The sequence below is a fragment of the Tursiops truncatus genome, chromosome 6, assembly GCF_011762595.2.
Source record: "Tursiops truncatus isolate mTurTru1 chromosome 6, mTurTru1.mat.Y, whole genome shotgun sequence".
Classification (NCBI taxonomy): domain Eukaryota; kingdom Metazoa; phylum Chordata; class Mammalia; order Artiodactyla; family Delphinidae; genus Tursiops; species Tursiops truncatus.
The window spans coordinates 110,699,901-110,723,102 of NC_047039.1; the positions used below are offsets into that span (position 1 = coordinate 110,699,901).

General features: G+C 55.9%; 1 protein-coding gene across 7 annotated transcripts in view; it reads right to left on the reverse strand.

Annotated features, from left to right (window-relative positions):
- Positions 1-23,202, reverse strand: part of RAPGEF1 (Rap guanine nucleotide exchange factor 1) — a 232,168-nt gene that overhangs the window by 6,496 nt on the left and 202,470 nt on the right. For 6 of the 7 annotated variants that reach the window (XM_033858921.2, XM_033858918.1, XM_033858916.1 and 3 more), the window contains 8 exons: positions 14,989-15,077; positions 9,408-9,516; positions 7,778-7,853; positions 4,841-4,925; positions 2,871-2,963; positions 1,809-1,994; positions 932-1,016; positions 699-793 (listed from right to left, as the gene is read on the reverse strand). In XM_033858921.2, coding sequence (XP_033714812.1) covers positions 699-793; positions 932-1,016; positions 1,809-1,994; positions 2,871-2,963; positions 4,841-4,925; positions 7,778-7,853; positions 9,408-9,516; positions 14,989-15,077 — 818 coding nt within the window. Of the gene's footprint in view, positions 1-698; positions 794-931; positions 1,017-1,808; positions 1,995-2,870; positions 2,964-4,840; positions 4,926-7,777; positions 7,854-9,407; positions 9,517-14,988; positions 15,078-17,687; positions 17,961-23,202 lie in introns of all 7 variants that reach the window. The other variant, XM_073805667.1, reaches the window with a different exon arrangement.

Below are 23,202 nucleotides of genomic sequence, written 5' to 3' on the forward strand. Positions count from 1 at the left end.
ACGCTTCCTGTGGTGCAGGGAGAAGCAGGGCAAGTGGGAGAGGACCCAACTCTCCAAAGAGCAATCCTTAGAGCACTTACAAATCAGACGTTTCCCTGGTGGTGGGGACGGATTGTGTGTGTGTCCGGGGGTCAGTATGAGACTGCCACTGGCCGCCACACCCAACCATCCTCTACTGAGGCCGAGAGGCTGTGGACACCCTTGAGTCGCGTCTTTAGGAGTCAACAGTTCTGCTGTATGTTACAACATAAATGCACTTCTGGGCTTCACTTTGCTTTAAGAATTGAAGGCTAAATAAAAGTATTAACACAGCCACTCCTTTGCTCTACCTCACAGAGTCAGTGTGAGGACCAGTCCTGAGGCCACCTGGCAGTGGGAAGACTGGCAACGACCAGTGCAGGGTGGCAAGTTTAACACCCGCTCCTCTGCCGCCATCGATAGCAGGCATTACTAATAAATCCTGGCTGAGTCCTCCTCAACCCGCCCCCCCGCCCCAGGTGGCCCCTTCCAACATGCAAGACACGCCCTGTCCTGTCCCTGCCCTTGTCCTGTCTCTGGTTCACAACGAATGCCCACAGGGCCCCAGAAGGAGCTGGGAGGAATGAAAGGGCACCCCTTTGTCCTTGCCATGGGCGCTCTCTGCGAAGGACACACAAGGCACCCATCCAGAAGTGCTCTGCACTGAGGCCCCTTCTTACCAGTAGGACATGTTGTTGAAGTGCTCCGTGAACTGGGTCAAGTTGGGGCTCTTCTCCTCGTTCTGCTCTTTTGCCCAAAGCAAAACCTCAGGAATCTGAAAAAGCAGGTAGACTGGATAGAGCCTCGGCCCGCTGGCTCTGCTGTGACGCAGTGGCTTCTCTCACTCGGGGACAAGCAGCTGCACTCACCAGGGCCGGGCACAGCCCTCCCCCAGCCCCACGCGTGGCCATACCTCTATCTTATAAAAGAGCTCGGCATCCAGCAGTGTCAGCTGCTCAGCTATCTCATGACTGTGAAAGTCATGCAAGGTCCCGGGCCTGGAAGACAGAGGCACGAGATGAGTGGTCATTGGATGGGACCGGGGGGGGGCTGGGTGGGGGCTGCACTTCAGGCCTCAGAGCTGAGGGAACACGACTTGCTTCACCGCAGCACGGAGGCCACGCAGCGGGTCGGGGGCGGGTCAGGACCGGACTGCACTCGTCTCCCTGGGACCACGGGGCCTGCCTTCCCCCCCTGCCTCCGCCGGGCAGGCTCGGTGGCTCCACTCGCGAGCCCGCGAGCTCAGCTCCTGAGAACGCACAGCCTGACCCCCCTTCAGGGCCCAGTGGGAACAAAGATGGTGCCATGTGAATGGAGCTGAGACACCAACAAAGAGGTGATAAATCAACAAACCTCCGTGGCCCCGGGAGAGGGCCAGTGGAGCCTCTACACAGGTTCTCAGGAACCGTCAGGATGGCACAGGGGGTGGCAAGAATTAAGTTGCCACGTTAGCGCCGGAAAGAGAATTAAGTGCTGACCACAGCCTGAAAGGCATTCCTGTCCCCTGTCCTGGTAAGCCCCTACACGCCCTGCTGCCCCACTTCCTACTAAAACGGTGATCAGTCAGTCATACAACGTAACCCTGGAGAAGAGGCCCAGCCCCGGGGGAACCCCTGGGCTGTCCCTGAGGCACCTCGTCGCAGGGCCCGGGCAGAACCGGGAGGTGAGGTTGTGAGGCGGGGGGCGGGGAGGGGGGCACTGAAGGAAGTGGAATGGAGAGACGGCTGCCGGTACGGCTCTCGCCAGAGGCAGGGCCTGGAGAAGCCCAGGATGGACGGCGGGTGGCGCACCTGGCTGCTACGCCCCTGGCCGCCAGGGGCTGGTCGGAGTTGGCACACCTGAGCAGCTTCTTCTGGTCCACCTTGTCCAGGATGTTCTTCCGGAGCACACGGGCCAGACTGAGCTCCCCGTTGCACACCAGGCGAAAGACCAGCTCCATCAGCAGCTTCAAGATCTCTTCCGTCAACTCCACTAGGCTAAAGGGCCAAGGGCCATGCGGTGAGGGGCAGGGATGCGAGCATAAGAAGAGGGCTGGTGCCACGGGGTCTAGAACCCCCTCAAGACACCTGAGACACCCACCAGCAGAGCTGGGAAACCTCTCGTGGGAAGAGAGCCAGAGAAGGTCTTGGGATGGCTGTCTGCATCCTAGAGTGCCGGGAGTGGTCCCATTGCCATTCTCTCAGCAGATGGTCACTGGCACTGGATAAGCACCAGGGACCGCGCTGCGGCCTGGGTGATGGAGACAAATCCTGCCCCAGGGGAGCTCCTGATCCCACGGGGGTGATGAATCACCATGAGGTCTGGGCTCCACAGACAGCCCCAGGACGCCCCTGCACAGTATTCTCCACACGCAGTGTTTCACAGCCCCACCCCGTAATCGCTAAGGCCACCGCCCAGCAGAAGGTAAACACCTTGAGGGCAGGGCCTGGGTGGCTTCCTTACCCAGGGCTCTCTAGACCTAGGAAAGGGACCTTGTGCTTTGTGTTTGTTCAATGACTGGAAATGGCAAATGCCACTCAGGGGACCGTGGAAAGATGAGGAGGGCAGCCAAGGTCTAAGCCACGTGCCAGAGGGATGGCCCCCACAAGGAAATCAGGGCTGGGCCGGGCCGGGCCAGGGTGGGTCTGAGGGGACAAGCCATTCTCCCCAGGGGTCGTGTTAAAGTGCGCAGGAGTGAGCCCTGTCCGGGGCCTTGGGCAGGGCTCTGTGGGCACAGAGCCCAGGAGATGCAGGTGAAATGTGATGGGAGGCCCAGATCTCTGCGGGGAAGCCTGTACCCCGGCGGGGACCCCAAGATGCCCGCGGCCTGCTGGGCCCCTCCGCCCTTCATCCCCCGGGGTGGAAGGACTCACCAGAGCTCGTCCACCACCCGTACCAGCACGAAGAACGTGTTCTTGCTGACGCGCTTCTTGAATGTGTCGGCAAAAGGAGAGAACTTCTCGTACGTGGGCGCAGGTTAAAGAAACAACCACCCTCACGGGTAGGGACGGGGAAGTGTGCGGGAGGGCCGCCCTGCCCCAGCCCCCCTTCCCTGAGCGAACCCTGGGAACGAGGGCACGGGGAGGGCAGAGGACCTGTGCGGGGTGGCGGAACTGCAAAGTGAGGTTCAGCCCAGACCTGACCCCGTTCTCGACCACCAACCTCTCCTGCCTGCAGAACCTCCTCCCTGCACTCCCAGGCCTGCCTCTCTGCTGGGATCAACCCAAGGTTCCTGTGACCGCTGAAACGCTGAAGGCTGCATCGCCGAGCTCAGGCAGAGAAAGGTGGTCAGAAAGCACTTGCCCTAAAATCCCCGGGTCCCTGGGGAAGGCGCACAGCCCCCCAGAGAGGTCTCCCTCCGCTCCCGTCACGAGTTCCCATCACCCTTCCACAGCTTCAGAGGCTGCCTGCGCATCTGCCCTTCAAACACCTGGCTACTTCCTCCCTGAGGCTGTGGCTGCCCTCGTGTTCATCAAGTCTCCAGACACGTCTATGGCTCCATACCGCCTGCTCTCAGGAAGGAGCCATGCACCAGGGACAGCGCCGAGGGCCGGCAGCACACAGGACCCACCAGCCAGCTGCGCCCAGGATCTCGATGCTGCAACACGTCCGTTAACATGCCTGAAGCACCAAGCAGGGCAGATGCTGAGACGCCGAGTCAGAGAGGCCTGGGGGGCACTCTCCCTCCAAGCTGCCATGCGCGTCACTTAACCTCGCTGAACTTCAGTTTCCTTAATTACACGGTAGGAAATAACATCATGGCGCCACATAACAAATGGTAGTGATGTGTGTAGGAAATGGTATAGTGGAGAGAGATTACCCATGCAATCGCTCAGCATCATAACCGACACCAGGCCGTTCTCAACAAGTGTGAGTTACTATCATTCGCTGAGCCAGAGGCCTGTGAGGCACTGAAGGTGTGAGGCGGGAGGGAACGAAGTCTGCACGTGGGGGCCGTCCAGTTCTGAGGGACCAGGGCCCCAAGGGGGGGGCAGGGGAGAGAGGAGGACAGGAGGCAGAGGAGGCGCGGGCACACGGGAGGGAGTGGGAGAGCATGGGAGAGCTGGGAGGGCTCAGGACTTCTGCCCCAAGGGACAGCGGCTGTCCAGCAGATGGCAGTCATGGGCTGTGACGAGGGAGGACGCTGAGGGGCGGGGACCCTGGGCTGCAACAGTAGCTCCTTAGCCTTGGCAGGATGGGCAGGTTTGGACCCGAGAAAGAGGCAATGAAAGTGCATCCCTCCAGGCCTCGGGATCTTCCTTGGCCACTACTGTGGGGAGTCGTATCTGAAAGGGTGAGCCCGTTGGGTAGATGTGGTCGAGGGGCAGGAGGCGACTGTGCTCCACTGCTGGGTCTGCCATCTGGGGGAGTGGCCGTGCCTGCCCCTGAGGTGGTTCTCTGGAGTCCTGATTCCCTCAAACCCTGCACACTTCGTACCCATCACCCCTAATGCCCTGGGGCTCAGCTCCGCAAAGCCGCAGGTGCCAGTGACCTGGGTCTCCGCAGGGGCCCGCACACTCCCACCCTCTCAGTGTGCGCCAGTTCTTTCTGATTCTTTCTCAGAATCACCCAGTGATCACAACTGCCATTAGGCAGCACCCTATGTTCCAGGCACTTCATATAACATCACTCAGCCCTTTTACAGACGAGGAGTGAGGCTCAAAGAAGCCTTGCCTGAGGTCCCAAAGCTGGGCCATGGCAGAGCGGGGCTGAGCACCTCCATCACTCCCACCCGCAGCTCCCTGCGCGAGGGCTGTGTGGGCACGAAGGCCCCTCTCCCGGCTCCAGGAGGCTCTGTGCAGTGAGAGGTGTGGCGCCAGGGCTGAGGCACAGGCAAGGATATCTGTACTGCAGCTTCTTGATGAGCTCCTCAGGGGTGATGAAGGTCCTGTAGGTGGTCAAGAAGGCCTCGCAGTACAACACCAGATCTGGAGGGAAGAGCAGTTGATTAGTGAGGCCTGCCACTGGCGCAGGGCACAGACAGGCAGCACACCTGCTGCAAGTACATGCCACCTCTGATTACACAGAGAGCTTCTTGTTTGCGTGAAGACGATGATGCAAAGAGTCTTAATCATCATGGGCACAGAGAATACAATTCAAACTCATCATCAGGACTCTGAAGCGAGTCACAGGTAACACTTTAGGTGGAGAAGCCCAGGAACAAAAACCTTGGGAATCTCCACATGGCGAGAGACCTAAGCGAAGGCCGAAGGGGCTCAGCCTCACGCTGCTGGACCCTCAGGTGTGCGGGCTCTGGTGTCAGGGGAGGGCAAGGCCCACTGGGAGGAGGCCAGCCTGGAAGTCAAGTGGGATTAGGGCTGGCAGCTCCCACCCAACGCCTCTCCTTCCCTTTGCAGGGGCTGCTTCTAGCCAGGGATTCCCAACCTTTCCACATTCACAACAGACCCCTGTTTATTCATGGCTATGACACACCCTCCCAACCACACAGTCTCCGGGAAAAGGGGGGGGCATGTTTTAAATGCAGGTCCCTCCTGGAGACAAATGACCTGGCCAGGCTTGTGAACTTCAGAGTTATTCTGTGCTGGAGCTGAGGTTCGAGTCCTGATTCGGCTCCAAAGTCTGTGGCCCTCACCGTGAAGCTGGGCACATGCACACACATTACTTAAGTATTCTTTTCTGGACACAGACCACCTTCCCCTGTCTTCTCTCATTCCTCCCACGACTCATCGGGTGGAGGAACCTCAAGGACCCCACTTCTACGGCTGGGCAGCCCCGCCCTGCAGAGCCCAGCTCCTGTCCCCCGCCCCTGCCGCTCACACCCTGGACAACGAGAGGAGAAGAAACACCTGCGCGTGCACCTGGGGTGTGCTTGGGTGATCTGGCTGGCGGTGCGGTGCCGTGAGGGAAGCTTACGGACTGGAGGTGCAGCAGGGGGCCAGTGGTGCTGGGCTCAGGCTCCTTCCTGGACCCCAAGCCCACCTAGCTCGCTGTCAAATTTGGGCTTCTGTTCAAAGAGGGGCAAGGAAGCAGAGATGGGTCCAGGGGAAGGCAAGGCCCACTGGAAGAAGGGGTCCAAGGCTGCACCCCCTGAGCCATGGGGTCTCCCAGCCACTGGTGTGGTCTCTGGTCTGCAGGAAGCCACCTGCCCAAGGAGCTTGCTGTGTGGCCCAGGGCCTCTGCCTCAACCGCCCATCCCAGGGACAAATGACTGCAGCCTCAACATCTTTCCACTGATAAAACCGAGCGGAAGCCCCAGCGGGCAGCAGAGCCTCCTCTCCCAGGCATGGTCGGCACCGACTGGAAGGTCCTCGGGTTGCCCTGCCTGCAGGGCTCCCTCTGGCCTGGGCCACAGCCGGCTGCACCTGGCAGGTCAGCAGTTTACTGCTCAGGGCTGAGGACTGGGGCCAGCTCCCACTTCAGCCTTTCACTACTGGACAAAAATGAGAGCTGTTTCTCATGCCAGGCTGAGGCTGGAGCTCTGACCTGTCCGGCACGGAGGAGGGTTTACTGAAGAAGGCAGAGCACGGGCTGTTCCTGGGGATGTAAACAGATACTCCCCGAGCACTTCCTATGTGCCAACTCGCTCAGTCTTCACACCCACTGGGCACTTTGAACCTCTTCACAACGTTGAGTCAGCTGAGGCCGAGAAGGGACGTGCCCAGCAGCGGCCCAGCCTGAGAACGCACAGCCAGGATTCAAACTCAGTGTCCAGGACCGCACTCTGCCTGGATCAGAAGAAACCCGGAGGGCAAAAGCGTGGCTGTGGTGAGTTTGCGGGAACCATTTCTTCTTTTTCTCTAATTTTCAAATTTTCAGCAATGCAAACAATTATTTCTGTACTACTTTCATAATTTAAAAATTCCCAGAATCATCTGTGTAACATACTTCGGGAAATCTGCTGTAAAAACATAGGGACCAGGTTGTTTACAGAAATGAAATTGGTGGGTTACGGTCTCATGACCGGGGTGTTTTAATTCCTACACACCTTACTTTACCATTGCTGTTCCATCATCTTTTTAATAATTTAAAAAATGTAAAAAGGAAGTGTGTGTGGGGAGAGGCCAGGCCCAGCTGTGGGGCGTGTGCACTGCAGGCCCCTCCCACCTGACCAAGGTCACGGCACCGGCCTTACAGCCCCTCCTTTTCCTCCTCCTTCCAGAACACAACTTGGAAAGACAGCTCCTCTGCTAGCAGAGTCCACCCAACAGAAAACAGGCCCTGCTTTTCCAGCCCTCTCGAAGGATCAGGACGTGAAGGGGTGTCTCTGCGCTGAGAGTGGGGAACCCTGTCCTGTGCAGGTAACGCTGCTGGAAGACTGGATGCTCCTGACAGGACCTTTGCCCCAGGAAGCTCCCAGAGGAGGAATAAAGGAAACCCAATCCAGCGGTCTGGAATAATATAATGGGCAAAATATCGGGAAAAGCGGAAGAAGCTACCCGCACATCAACGTAATTTTAGCACTATCGTTGAACATGTCGCCACTCAAGGTACCGTCTGTGGAGCACCTACCAGGTGCCGGGCTCTGCACCTGAAACTTGCCCCTTGATGATCCTGGGGTCCTCACTACCCTGCACCACCAGAGGACACGCTCTGAGGGGGCTGGGAAGCGGAGGGTCTGGCTCTGAATGCAGGTCACCTGTCCCCCACGTCGGCACTCCCTACGGTGACCCAGCAGCACCAGGACTGCTGTTCTGACCCGCTCAGGGCTGGAGGAGAGGAGAGGGCAGGGCAGTGGAGCCGAGCAACGTCTCGGTTCAGCGGGACCAGCCCCCTCCGGGGAGCTTGGGCACAGAGGCTGCTGCGGCCAGCGCTGCCGTACCTTTCCTGTCCGTCTCAGTAGCGTGGACCAGCAGGATGTCACCAGATCCTCCCCGGACGTCTGGTCCGTCGTCGCCCTGCAAAACCACAGCAAAGGAGGGCGTGGAGCAGAACGCAGCTGTAAGAAAGTCCGCTTAGGGAGTCACAAGCAGGGATGAGATGACAAAGACACGGTGTTGCAGAGACGCCAGGTCCTCTCTGCCCTGCCCCGCCCTCCCTCACTCCGGGAGCAGCGTGGCCGGGCTGCAGAGGCCAGGTGCGCCCATCCAGCCCGCCCACCGCGTGGCACAGCGCTCTGAGGACATCACTGGCTCAGGGGGGCATGGCTCCAGTCAGTCTTTCCCTGTTCACTGACCCACGGCTCAGGGCGGAAGAGGGGATGGAGGGAGCCGACGGGGAGGCAGGCAGGACTGGCACTGGCCCTTCCCAGGATGGTGGTGGAGGCGGCAGACCACTTCCAGGTATGCGCACGTCCGCAAAGCTGCAGCAAGCTGCCCTAAATCGACATCTGCTCCCTCAGGTGGGGGGAACCACTTGTCACGCCACACGTTCCTCCAGGGAGCCCTCCTCAGAGGAGTGAAAAGTGCCACAAAGATGCTCAATATATCCAATGTTGCTTACACTGACCGTGGCCTGCCAGTTAAGGGAAAAGTCTTGTTTTCACATGAGCAAACTGAGGCCTTAACCCATAAACCTGGCCTGCTGCCACTGGCCCCATACGCTGTAATTCCGAAGGAGACCACGCCCCGTGAGAGCTTCCTCGTGTCTCTAGCTCTTGGAGATGCATCTGCCTCTCCAAAGCTTCAAGGTTTTTACGCTGGAAGTGTCTTGGATTTCCAGCTAAGACGGGGCAGCTCCGCCCAGGATCTGATTTTTCAGAAGAAATTTCTGGCAAGAGTCATGAAACATCAGCCAGCCTTGCCTTCCCGGTTCCTCTCTGCTGCAGCCTAGCCACGTGTGTGTGTAGAGTACGGCCGCCTCCTCGGCGGGGGTCAAGGCTACCGCTGGGAGCCATTCCTCTGTGTCCCCGGAACCGCTCGGCAGCAGGGGGCGGGAGGCCCTCTCAGGTCAGCTCCTCTTACTGTGCCGGGTTCGGGCACCGCGCTTACCCATGAGGCTCTCCTGACAAGACATGGGATGGAGGCAGCCTCGGTGGCCAGGCCTGGAATTTCTTAATTAGCTGTGCTTCCCATGCTGACACTACACTGGGGTCATTCTGTCATTAACAACATAAAAATATCTTGCACTAGCGAGGGCTTACCACACACGGGCTCCGTGCTGAGCACCCTCGTGGATTTCGTTCTCACAACACCCTCCAGAGTCCTGCCATCTGGGGCTTAGAGAGGACATGTCACTTGCCCAAGATCGCTCTCCAGAGGTGTCAGAGAAGGGGACGGCACACTTCCTCCTGGAAGTCACCCATGTGCCCAGGGTCTTAGAGCACCCACGGTGGCCCAGGCATGGGGCCAGGACGAGCGGGATGCCAGAGCCCGCCGCCCAGGAGGGCCACCTGGGGGGGTCAGCACTCGGCTTGGGCCTTTCTGTTTGGGACACCCCCAGGTTCCCTGCTCAAAGCCCCCTACCCTCTTTCTGGGCCAGACCCTGCACACGAAGGCCTGTGAGGAGCCCACCTCTTGCTTGAGCGTCAGCCTTGCCATTATCTCATTGTGGTCAATGAGGGACAGCTCGTCCACTTCCTCCTCCGACTGAGCCTCTGGAGCATCTGGTGACTTTGGGGCCCTGGAGAGAGAAATGGTTTGTGTTGTGTCAACAGACCCTGAGCTCCACGGCTCCCGGGGGCCAAGGTAGCGTGGCCCCATGCGCGGGGTCTTGTGGTACAGCCGCTCCCCTGAATGAGTCCTCCCCGGACTGCGGCTCCAGCGAGAAGCCCAGACCCGCTTCCCACCCCTCCACAGGGGGCCCGGGAGGTAGACAAGAGGTCGGGATGCAGACTGGGTTTCTAGCTCTGCTCCTGATAAGCTGTGTGACCTGGGGACAGTCCCTGCTCTCTCCGGACACTCCCTCAGTAAGTGGAAGGGATTAAGCACGCAGAGCAAGAAGGCTCCCCTGAGCAATTTGAAAAAGTAATGGTCTCAGTCACCTGTGTCAAGGCCCACAGACCGCCCGGACTGTCAGTACTCAAGGAGAGAATGGCAAAGGGCCAGCGGGATGGGGAAACAAGCCAGCATGATCTCAGTGCCATCCCCAGGTCTCTCCCCAGGGCCACCTCTCTAGTGGACTGAAGAGGAGCATGAAGCAGGCCCTTGTCCGCGGGTGCCGGTGGGCAGGTGGGCAGCAGCATGGGCAGGGGTCCAGCCTGAGCCAAGGGCAGGGAGGGCTTGAAGATGGGACAGGCAAGCTGAGACTGAAGCGCTGAGTAGGAGTTTGGGTGAAGGGGGAGGAGAGAACCTCCAAGAGACGAAGCACAGAGGGAGCCTGCAGAGGGGGGACACGAGGCAGATGGATGTGGGGTCTGCGGGCACCACGCTTTCCCCGGCATTTTCTCCCATATTCCCATCATTCTCGTGATCAGTCCCGTGAGCCACTGACTGGCCTTGTGGTCGCAGGCTTCATTTTTAACCCCAAGTATCTGAGACATTAAAACCTGGGCCTTTTGGGAATTCCCTGGCAGTCCAGTGATTAGACTCCATGCTTTCACTGCTGAGGGCCTGGGTTCAATCCCTGGTTGGCGAACTAAGATCCCACAAGCCACACGGTACGGGCGAAAAAACCCAAGTCAAAACAAAACAAACAAACAAAACCCCTGGGCCTTCAATAAGGCAACGTGGATGGGCCAGAGCAAAACCACGCGCAGTCCTGGGACGAAGCCTCAGCTGCGCGTCAGCGTCCAGTCGTGGCCTGGCCTTCACGGAAAGAGGACAACGTCCCAGCGACCGCTTCTAGCCAGTCAGCGTGCTCATCCTCTGCTTCTTGTGCAGGGGCCACCTGAACTCTGAAAAATGGCACCCCTGGGTCCAATGGAGCTGGAGCCCATGAGCTGCTGTTGTCTGGTACGGACGGCCACTACGTGTTAGACTAGAAAACCCATCACCCCTTAACACTTGGGGAGACCTGAGCCTGGGCCACTGAATCAGACTCCGTGTGGACGGTACTGAGGGGTGGCCAGAGTAGGCTGGGCAGGCAGCCCTTGCCGACAGGCCCCTAGAGACTGCTTTCTATTTTTTTTCCTGTCTCTTGCTATTTTTACCACGTCTTTAACCATTTATGTTTAGGCCTGACAACAGCAAGTGGGTATTGCTTAGCTCTGTACCCAGGACTCCAGAAGTAGCCGAACCTTAGCCTAAAGAGGGAGGAAAAGGTTGAATTTGCGGAGCATTTCACAACGAAGGGGAAGTCAACATGAAGTCGCAGGTGGCAGGGCTGATTCACAGGTCCTGCACATTATCCTTTCTATGTGTGGACTGGAGAAATTTACTACATATTTCTAAACCTGGGCAGGTTTGAGTCATGCTAATGTTGAAATGTTACGAAAGATGAAAGAGACACATGACTAAATGCAGAGATGACTCCTGATTGACCCTGGTTCCAAAAAATAAGCCTTATAAGACATAGGGAGAACTAGGGAAATAGAAGATCATTTGCATATCAGATAATGTAAAGAATTTATTACTCTTCTTAGGTGTGATAATCATATCGTAATCAGGTAGGCGTCTAAAATTTTTTAGGAGGCATGCTGAAATATTTAGGGGCTGAGTGTCATGTCTGTGACTTACTTTCAAATACACACTACATACAATTCACACACTATCTCTAGAAACTCACAATAAAAAGTTTGGTGGGGGGAATCTTTTACACTCCTTTATTACATTTGAACTTGGAAGAGGCAGAAGGAAGGCTGGCCTAGGGTTTGAGAAGGAAACCCTAGGGTAACGTGTTGTGGGTAACGTGTGAGGTGAAGAGTAGGCGTGGAGATGCTCAAGAAGCAGAGGCAGCCTGGTGCCAGCAGGAGGGCTTCTGAGGGCTGCGGTTATCCTTCTTATTTTCTTATACATTTCTATACTTTCCATGTTCTCTACCCTGAGCATGCATAATTTTGAGAATCAGAATAAAGGGAAGAGTGTACACACATATCTCGGAGATACTGTGGACTCGGTTCCCAGCCACTGCAGTAAAGCAAATAACACAATAAAGTGATTCACGTGAATTTTTTTCGTTTCCCAGTGCATATAAAAGGCATACTTATACTATACTGTAATCTGTTAAGTGTGCAATAGCATTATGTCTAAAAAAACAGTAGGGACATCCCTCGTGGCGCAGTGGATAAGAATCCATCTGCCAATGCAGGGGACACGGGTTCGAGCCCTGGTCCGGGAAGATCCCACATGCAACTAAGCCTGTGCGCCACAACTACTGAGCCTGCGCTCTAGAGCCCACGAGACACAACTTCTGAGCCTGAGCTCTAGAGCCTGCAAGCCACACCTACTGAAACCCGCGTGCCTAGAGCCTGTGCTCTGCAACAAGAGAAGCCACCGCAATGAGAAGCCCGCGCACCGCAACCAAGAGTAGCCCCCCGCTCGCCGCAACTAGAGAAAGCCTGCATGCAGCAACGGAGACCCAACGCAGCCCCCCAAAATAAAAATTAAATTAAATCTTAAAAATCAATCAATCAATAAAAATTAAAACAGTGTTCATATACCTTAATTAAAATATACTTTAGTGCTAAAAAAATGCTAACCCCCGCCTGAGCCACTGGTGAGCTGTAACCTTCCTGGGGGTGGAGGGCCTGCCTCGATGCTGGTGGCTGCTGACTGATCAGGCCGGGGCTGCAGCGATTTCTTAAGGCAAGACCGCAGTGGAGTCTGCGCACTGACGGGCTCTCCTCTCACAAACACTCTTCTCTGGAGCAGGCGATGCTGTTTGCTAGCATTTTACTCACAGTGGAAATTCTTCCAAAATTGGAGTCAGTCCTCTCAAACGCTGCCGCTAATATTCTAAATCCGTTGTTGTTATTTCAATAATCTTCACCGCCTCTTCACCGGGAGTAGATTCCATCTCAAGACATCACTTCCTTTGCTCACCGGTAAGAAGCAACTCCTCCTCTGTTACAGTTTTATCATGAGCTTGCAGCAGTTCAGTCACATCTTCGGGCTCCACTTCTCATTCTAGTTCTCTCGCTGTTTCTACGACATCTGCAGTGACTTTTTCCACTAAAGTCTTGAACCCCTCAAAGTCATCCAGGAAGGTTGGAATCAACTTCTTCCAAACTCTTGTTAACGCTGATATTTTGATCTCTTCCCGTGAATCATGAATGTTCTTAATGGCATATAGAATGGTGAGTCCTTTCCGGAAGGGATTCAGTTTACTTTGCCAGATCCATGAGAGGAATCACAAATTATGGTAGCGATAGCCTTACAAGATGTATTTTTTAAGTAATAAGACTTGAGAGTTGAAATTCCTCCTTGATCCAGGGGCTGCAGAACGGATGCTGTGTTATCAGGCAAGGAAACATCACTGATCTCATTGTACCTCATCTCCATCAGAGCTCTGGGGTGACCAGGTTCATTAACCATGAGCAGTACTATTTTGAAAGGAATCTTTTGTTCTGAGCAGCAGGTCTCAACAATGGGCTTAAAATATTCAGTGAACCATGTAGTTAACGGATGTGCTGTCATCCAGGCTTTGTTGTTCCATGTATAGAGCACAGGCAGAGTAGATTTAGCATTATTCTCATGGGCCCTGGGATTCTGGGAATGGTAAATGAGCACTGACTTCAACTGAAAGTCGCCAGCTGCATTAGCCCCTAACGAGAGAGTCAGCCTGTCCTTTGAAGCCAGGCTTTGACTTCTCCTCTCTGGCTATGAAAGTCCTGGATGGTGTCTTTTGCCTGTAGAGGCTGTTCTGTCTACACTGAATATCTGTTGCGTAGTGTAGCGCCTTCATGAATGATCTCAGCTGGATCTTCTGGATAACTTGCTGCAGCTTCTCCATCAGCACTTGCTGCTTCCCCTGGCACTTTGACGTTACGAGATGGCTTCTCTCCTTAAACCTCTTCAGCCAACGTCTGTCCGCTTCAGACTTTCCTTCTGCAGCTTCCTCGCCTCTCTCAGCCTTCACAGAATTGAAGAGCGTTAGGACCTTGCTCTGGATGAGGCTTTGGCTTAAGGGAACGTTGGGCTGCTCTGATCTTCTATCCAGGCCACTCGAACTTTCTCCATACCAGCAATAAGGCTGTTTTGCTTTCTTATCATTTGTGTGATCACTGGAGCAGCACTTTTAATTTTCAAGAACTTCTCCTTTGCCTTCACACCTTGGCTAACCAACTTGTTTGGCTGGTACAAGAGGCCTAGCTTTAGGCCTCTCCTGGCTTTCAACATGCCCTCCTCACTAAGCTTCATTTCTAGCTTTTGATTTAAAGTGAGAGGGACTTTCCCTGGTGGCGCAGTGGTTGAGAACCCGCCTGCCAGTGCAGGGGACACAGGTTCGAGCCCTGGTCCGGGGAGATCCCACATGCTGCTGAGCAACTAAGCCCGTGCACCACAACTACTGAGCCTGAGCTCTAGAGCCCACGTGCTGCAACTGCTGAAGCCTGTGTGCCTAGAGCCCACGCTCCGCAACGAGATGCCACGGCAATGAGAAACCCGCCCACTGCAACAAAGAGTAGTCCCCGCTCGCCACAACTAGAGAAAGCCCGCATGCAGTAACGAAGACCCAATGCAGACAAAAAACAAATGTGAGAGATGTGTGACTCTTCCTTTCGCTTGAACACTTAGGGGCCATTGTGCGGTTATTAACTAGCCTAACTTCAATACTCAGGGAACAGGGAGGCCTGAGAGGGAGGGAGATGGGGGAACAGCCATTTGGTAGAGCAGTCAGAACACACACGATGTTTATCGATTGTTTGCCATCTTATATGGGCATGGTTTGTGGTGCCCCCAATCACAATCATAACCTCAAAGATCACCGATTGTCATAACAAATATAGTAATAATGAAAAAATTTGAAATCCTGGGAGAATTACCAGATACATGAAGCGAACAAATGCTGTTGGAAAGGTGACGCCTACGGACTTGCTTGATGCAGGGCTGCTACAAACCTTCACTTTGTAAAAAACACATCTGGCTCAGCGCAAGTGTAAACATACAGCCCCAGCAGGCCTGGCGTGCTTGCCGCAGGGGCAGCTGGGGCAGCTCTCACTGGGCGGGCAGACGTGATGCTTTCAGGGCGCCCGGCTCCACGTGGGTAACTTCCTACCTGTCCCCGCCGTCCCTGCTTTCCTTCCCAGGTGCACTGCCGGCTGACGAGGCATCTCTGGGATGTCCGTCCTTCGAAGCTGGTGATTCCTGAAAAGAGAAGGCAGTGCTGGGTGTGTGACAGGTGCCCCCCGCTGGGCTGCTCTGCTTCCCAGCATTCCTGCCTGCAAGTGGCTTTTGAGTGCAAGTTCCTAAGGAACTTGAGATGTAAACACGTCAACCGTGACCGCGGTCCATTACAAAGGAAGCACGGGCCCTCTTCAGACTAGCATCTTTCCTCTGGGGAGAATGAAAAGCACCACTACTTATAACCTTTGTCAGCTGCCGACCTAGAGGAAGCCATCCCGACCACCTGCTGGAAGAAAGGACCATCGCAGGAGCTACCACTCGGCCAAGCTCCGCGAGGCGCTGCGCGTGCCTTTCCTCACCTGGCCCTGACCAACACCCTACCTGCTGGCCGACATCACCATACCGGTCACACAAAGAAAAAGAGGCTGTGGGCAGTGAAGGGCCCGGCCCCAGACCCCCTGAGCTGGAAGACTGTGGCCCTGCCCGCTATGCCCTGCAGGTGTGCAGCAGGCCTCCGCCAGCTTCCCAGTCACAGCACGCCCTCAGCACCACAGCTATGCTTCCCAAGGGCCTAGCTGCTCAAGTGCACAAAGGCAGTCCCTCCATCCTCCAGCAGCCTTGCTTCTTCCTAGGAACCCGGGCCCACCCACTCAATGACGACACGGCCCCCCGGCATCCCTGGTCTGCCACTGAGGCCACAACAGAGAACGGGGTGGGGTGGGGGGAGTATGAAGAAGCAGCACGTCCTCATAGAGGACACTGCAGCACCTCATGGGGTCACAGGTGGAGGGAGAGCTCTGGAAGGCCAGCCTGGAATGGACTCCGTGTGCAGAGGCTGAATTGGATGATGGTGGGGGAGGTCACCAGAGGGGACAGGTGAGGTGGGAACACCAGGCGACAAACAGCTTACCTCCCAAGGAGGGGGCTGAACCCACTGGAGTGAAAATTCCACAGTGTTCTACAACATGCTAATACCTGAAGTGGGGCTTGCCTCACGTGGATATCTAGGTGCTCTGGGGGCCCCCTTAGGGGGCCATCCTAACGAGAGTGAGCACGCTTTTAATGGACTGGGCCCCTTGAGCTGGCCCCTGAGGAGGGCGGAGTCCTCACGGTGCCCCCTCCAGGGACCCGGCCCCCCACCCGGGACGGTGGGAAGGTTCGTTTCGAAGGTTTTGCAGTTGCTCAGGTGTTGCTGCAGCAAACCCTGGAAAGCTGACTGCTTAACAGAACCACTGTACCTTGACCGTCTGGCGCTGGGAGGGCAGTAAAACAAGGGCAACCACGACAGGAGGGAGGCCTGGTGGAGTCACCAGGTTCCTTGAAGCAGGGACTGTAGGCCTGGAGCTTGCTGGGTGGGAGGGGGATGTTGGCTTGGAAGGCTCAGTGTGGGAGAGAGGAGTCCCTGCCTCTGGGAGAGGGACAGAAGACGGGCCCCAACACCAGAAGATGGGGTAGAAAGAAATCCCTGAGAGCAACCGGACACGTGGCCAGGGCCAAGGCCAGGCTGCTCCCGTGATCCCCAGACGGCCCACCGGCCAGGCTGGAGGAGCAGCACACCGCGGGAGCGAAAGCAAAGGAGGCTCCGCTGGAAGCCCTGTCCTCTCCCCGCGGAGCCGAGCCGGCCCCTGGCTCGGGCAGTGGCTGAGGTCTCACGCAGGATGGCTGCTGGTGACCGGGAGGCTCAGCCAGACAGAAGCAGGGCCCGACCCCTGCCAGGCTAGGCCGCGGGCACGAGGCAGCCCGCGGTTACTTACTCCTCGCTGCTCTGGCCAGAGGCATACAGACTGACGGATTCACCCTCACTGGCGCGTTCGCTCTGGGGGAGACAGGACGAGAGGGAACGCACATGTGACGGCCCCCCGCCACGGGGCTGGCCCTGACCGGAGGAGAGGACGGCGGCGGCGGCGGCGTGCCCTCCGTTCTCCGGGGATGCCTTCCCAGGGTCGGGGAACAAAGCTGCTTCTGCCACCTCCTGCCTCTGTCAGAGGGGACCCACGTTTCCTGCTGGAGCTTCCCCAAAGGCGTCAAGGGCCACTCAGGCTGTCCTGGTGGAGGTGTACACCTCCCCACTCTGCCGTGCTGGGGCCAAACATGGAGAGAGGGAGGCAACACATCAAGACAGCTGCACGCTGCAGCGCTGGCTGCACGTGCCTGCACTTGCTCTGCCCCTCTGCCTGTCGTGTCCCCGCCCACGCGCACGGCAGCACTTCCCTGTGCCCGGATGCAGCGCTGCGGCCCATCTCGCAGCATAGCAAAGAGGCCCTCCACCCTCAGCACCTCGGCAACTAAACACGCAACTGCCTTCTGAGCTGTCGGAGATCTCTGCACCTTCCTCTAGAAACAACCAATCACACAGAAAACCAGTAGCATTTGCTATCTTATGCTTATGACAACCTGTTGTCTCTAAATGGTCACTAACCCATTTGTGGAAAATCAGATCCCTAGTTTGATGGGAACTTTGCAGAGAAGGAAACAGACGGGCTACGATTTCACCTGGTGACCTGTGCACCCCTCAGTCCAGCCACGCCGCGACTGGGCCCACGCCAGCAACAGACTTGACCGCTCGTGAGGGCGGAGGCTTTTTCAGAAGGCGCAGCCCCACGGGGAGGCGTGTGTGTGTTGAGTTCTCACCGAAGGCGTCTGGGGCGAGTCAGTGAAAGAGGTTTCGGAAGGAAGGCAGACAGTGTTCCCATGAAAGCTGCTCTCCTGAGAAGATGAAAGAGGCCCGTCCAGGGTGCTGGGAGGCGGACTGGCTACGGTTGGCACCGCTAAGTCAGAGCTCTGAGACTGGTGGACAGGTGGGAAATGTGGAGAGGAAGAGGAGGTAGACGGGAGGAAAGGCTGGATGGAAGCTTGGCTGTGAGGCACGAAATCCTGGGAGTAGGACCTAAACACAGATTTATACTACAGAGTCAGAGTGGAACACAGACACGAACACGAGAGGATGGGAAGAAAACAGACAAAAGAAAAAGTAATTAGATTAACTCAGCTGAGCCGTGACAGGCCGTTCACAGTCATTCTAACCAGGACCACCACTCAGGCCAAACCACCCCCGTGCTCCTCTGGCCCGAGGTCCCCCCACCCTGGCACGGGTCCCTTGAGAAGGGCCTGAAGACTGACCAGTGCTGTCCTCAGTGTCTAAGGGGCAGTGTCTACCCTGTCCTCAGGGGCAGGATGCGGGTACCCCCAAAGGAGAGCAAGCCTCCCCCCACCGTATGGGGGTCCCGTCCTCTTTGTCAGAAAATGAAACCCTCGCAACCCCATCTATGCCTCTTGTCCTTCCAGGAACCTGGTGCTAAATTCAGTGCGTGCAGTCAGACACCTGGTCATGTTTACTTATTTTGAGTTTTTTGGTTGAATCTCTCTCGTTTTATTCCTTGGAAGTCAAACACTGCAGCCTTTTAAATGTTGTAATCACTTCAAATCCTTTTGGAAGGGAAGGGCATAAGCTTTAAAAAATGGTTGAAAGAACTGTGCTACCAAAATGCTAAAAATTTCTGAATTCATCTCCCTTTCTGCCTAAACTTTTTTCTTTCTTTTTGTAACAAACGAAGTGCAATGCCTCTGACGCTACCTTAGAACCACCAGGCTACGCTCTTCGAGATTCTCATCGTGAGAGAAAAGCCCGAGGTCAGGCTGGGGCGCGACAGCAGATGCCCACAGCTCCTTAGAGCCCGTGAGCGCACTCAGGCCTGGGCTCTGCTGCGGCAGGACAGATGGACGAGCTTTGGGACAAGAATCCCATAGTGTCATCACGTCCTGCAAAGGGTCTGCCGACACCTGCCAAACGTGGAGGAGAGTGAGGCAGGGCCTGAATCTGAAGTCCCTGCCAGGCTCACTCCCACCACAGGTTCCAGGTGCTGGAACTTGACAACAGCCCACCCAGCACAAACATGCACACTGCTCACTCAAGTGTCCTTTGCATTTTGGTACAAAATTCAGGATTTCTGAAACCCACGGCCAAGAAGGAGGAAGAAGAAATGAAGTTTTAAACTAGCCAGAGGTCAAAGCCACTCTACCCTTAAGTGTTTTTGCGAAGCTACGTGCTTACAGGTTAACTGGACCGAGAGCTGCTGCCACTCAAGGGACAGGCACAGCCTCCCTCTGTCCCCCTGCTGCCCGCCCTGCCCTCCTAGGCTGTGTGGATCAGTCTAGAGCTCCTCCCCCCTCCTTGGTGAGGCCAAGGCCCTCTCACCCGATGAGCCCCACTGGCTGCTGGTTTATATCAGACCCAGGATACTGCCTGGGAACCGACTCATCTTTACACATTTCATTCCCCATCTAACTTACAAACTCAAGGCCGACCCTTGGACACAGGCAGGTGAATTAGTGGAAGTGCTGTACCGACACCGAAGGCTTAGATTCCCACCAGTTCCGATTCGTCCACATCCCTTCTTCTGAGAGAAGCTGGGGGTGGTGGACCCCTGGCTCGGCTGCTCTGCCCACCGAGGGCTGTGGGGCCTGAGCATCCACAGTGCCCTCCCCCGGCAGGTACCATGCTTCACCTGGCCTCTCAGGGCAGCCATCCAGGCCTGGCCTTGCTGGGGATGGCAGAGAGGTGACGGGTTTGGCTTTGGGGACTCTCCATTTCACCTCTGGAGGATGCTCCGCTCACAGTAAGGCTCTCTCACTGGCTGGCAAGGTGCGCAGAGAAGACCTTGAGTGAAATGCACCAGCCAAGGGATGGAGGGATGGGACGGCCCGGTCCTGGGAGGCCAGCCTGTTTTGGGCCGTGGCTGAGGCCTCTCTCACGCAGGAGTCCGGTCCCCGGGCCTGTGGGATGCTCACTCCCAGCACGCAGGTGCTGCTGTGAGATATGCTAACAGATACCTCTCCCTCGGCCGTGACTCCGTCTAGTTTATGATTCATGGTCAATGCCGCTATGGTCAGGGTGTCTGAGTCCCCCCAGATTCTTATGTTGAAATCCTAACCCCCAGGGATGATGGGATCTGTGCCACAGAAAAGAGGCTCCAGGGGGATGCCACGAAAAATCTGTGACCAGGAAGAGGACCCTCACCTAACCATGCTGGCACCCTGACCTTGGACTTCCAGCCTCCAGAACCGTGAGGAATAGACTTCTTATTATAAGCCATCCACGCTTTGGTATCTTGCTTCAGCAGCCCGAACGAAGTGAGGCAAATGCCAACTCTGGAGTCCCGACACGTCCTCACTGGCGCCCCCTCTTGTCCACGCCCCACGTAAATGTGTCGAGCACTCAAGTGAGCCCCGCAGTAACCAAGCACCCGCTTACACGCACACGCAGGGCGGGGCCTTTTCTGGGAGGCGGAAGAATTGCCTAGAGGGCACGTTCTCAAGTCACACAGACCTGGGCTTGGGTCCTGGGCTCTCTCTCTGCCTGTGTGACCTTGGGCAGGTGAAGTAAGTTCTCGAGCCTCAGTCACTTCCTCTTTAAAATGGGGATGGAAACAACAGTTCTTCTCTTACAGGGTCTCTGTGTGGATTTACTGAGACGCCCCGGAAGTCCCGCTGTGTGACAAGCCATCAATGTCTGCTAGCCTCTCCTGCCCTCCAAAATACCCTCAGGAACTCCTCTAAAAACAGCCAAGGCATTTAATTAATTAATTCAATACGTATTTACTGTATGAGGGAATACTTAGGAATAGATTCTAATGTTATTAACTAAAGTGCCTAGACTATCACCTGACTCAGCAGAGCATCGACTGCGGGTGTGGACAGTAGTGGACAAGCTTCCCTCGCTGTGCAGGTGTGGGTCCGAAGCGGGGGGGCCACCAAGGGTGCGGACTGCAGGGGAGCGGGCAGCCACCAAGGAAAAGGGAAGGAAGATGCCCGTCTCTCGGACAAAGCGTCCAGGCCGCCCTCCGCAACAAGGCTGCAGCAGCTCTGGTATTCAAGCTATGCAGTCCTGCTGGGACAGGAGCCAAGCCGGAAAATCACCTTCCAGTGGGCGGGGAGACGCGGTCCCTCCGGCGGCCCTGCACACTCATTCCCATACCACGGTCAACAAGCCCGGTCTCCACTGACTCCCCAGAGAAATGTTTCCAGGCCCTTTAAGATCATATTTATTCACACGGGCAGGGAGAAAGCAGGGCTGGCCGCTGAGCAGAAACACCCCTGCACCACAGCCTGGAGATTATCTTAGGGTCTGGCTGGTGCCCGGCTTTGCTGCTGCGCTCCGCGGCAGGGATTTTTATTTATAGCCAGAGTAAGGCTGTTTGGGCCGAGGAGGAGTTATGATGTGAGGGCTGCCTGTCTGGAGACGGCAGATCTCTGCAGAAGATCTAGGATTGCTGGTGCAAGGTGCTGGGGAGGAGAGCAGTCAGGAGGGGGGCGCACCTGGCCCCCACACCAGCCCTGATCACACAATCAAAGCGCCGGCAAGAACCATCTCATGATGATGATGGTGACGATGACGATGACAGCTATTCCTACAGAATGCTTCCTGCTGGTCAGGTGAGGTGTTAAAGGTTTTACCTGAATCACCTCGTTTACTCCACACGAAGTGCTGCTGTTAGGATCCTTACAGGGATGGAGAAACGGGCTGCATGGGAAAGCCACGTACCTAGTAACACATGGCTCGGCTCAGCAGAGACGGTGCTGGGGCAGCCATCTCACACTCAGGGAGTGCCCTGGGCACGTGACAGGCCCTAAGCGCGCGGTCCCGCAGCGCTGCAGAATCCTGCCGGCTCACTCCACTCGGAGACCTCCCGAGGGGTGACCAGCCTGCAAAAGGCAGTGAGCCACGGCTTGATATAGCAGCCGGGGACGCAGCAAAAAGATCTGCCCTCGCGGGAGACACAGGAGCTAGCAACCCACTCTTTTGAAAACATACACCTGAAAGAACCGCGGAGAGAGTCTTCTGGGTGTAAAGGATGAGGGAGGCTGATGTGATGTGTGGCCAGTCACATGCTAAAAAGCAAAGCCACCCGAAGCCGGCCAGGCACCAGTTTTCAGGGTCACTTCCTTTCCATCATATCCTGGCATGAAAAACGACTAGGGACAGGCCCTGTGTTGTGTTGGCAAGAAAACAGGAAAGCAGATCTTCACATGAAAAATTCTGATTCCTCAATATGACAGACGTTCCATTTAATTCCATTGATTAGCAGAAAGCTGGGGGAGCCAGAGGGGGCAGCCAGCGAGCCAGCAGCTGAGAGCTGGAGCCACAGGCCAGAGGACCTTGACTGGTACAGCTACTCCACGGTGACTTGGGCTGCAAGCTCTGGAGAACGTTCAGCTCTACCGATCATGGGGAAAACGCGCTCATCGGAGTGAATGGACGTATTGTTGCGGGCAAGTGTTTGGAAGTATAGAGAATTCCAGAGATCAGTCATTACTGTATCCTCTTGGCTCAAACAAGGCTTATGACTTCAGTGTTTTTGGATGCTACTTAGCAAAACAGATAAGCTACTGGTCAGCTTGTTTGGGGGCTTAAATTTTTATCCATCATTTGTGAGAAAACATATTCATGGGAAGGTGCTTTTCTAGGGTGGTGTGGGCTTCCTTCCCCTATGGAGAGCCAGTGGGAACCACAGCCCAGGGCCAGTCCTGGGCTCTGAGGATGCTTCTTTCAACCAGGGCCTGCGAGTGTTGACACGATATGGGTGTCAGTTATTTCTCTTGGAAGGAAGTAAAGCTTTTAGCCGCTGCAAAACACACATGTCCATGATTTCCTGGGGAGGAATCTCCTGGAAAGAACCACATCAGATTTGGTTCTTAGATGGGACGTGATCACTCCTAGGTCACCAGGAAGGATTCTTGATAACGGTCCTTGTCACTCCATGTGGCAAACTGGCTGGAAGACTGCTCGTCTTCTCTCTCCTTCCTGGTCCCAGTTAATTACGTGTTTATGAAAGTCATCCTTTGGGTCTATCCTAGGTCCAGAGGGAACTTCCATCTTTGATGCACTTGTTAATTTATAACAACTACATGTTAGAGAATGTCCAAAGATGAGTTTCCGAAGCCAAGAGGCAGATTCTGAGGCCAAGGCCACAACCTTCTGCACTTGGGATTTCTCTGCTCAAGGCGAGGACAGACACTGTTGTTGGTCCCATCATGTGAACAATGAGACAGCGCTCAGCTCACCCAAGAAAGGCAACATCAGCTTCATGCTGGATTCAAAAAATACCTTCTCTCTTTTTGAATAAAAGTCTTGGTGGAGTCTATGTTT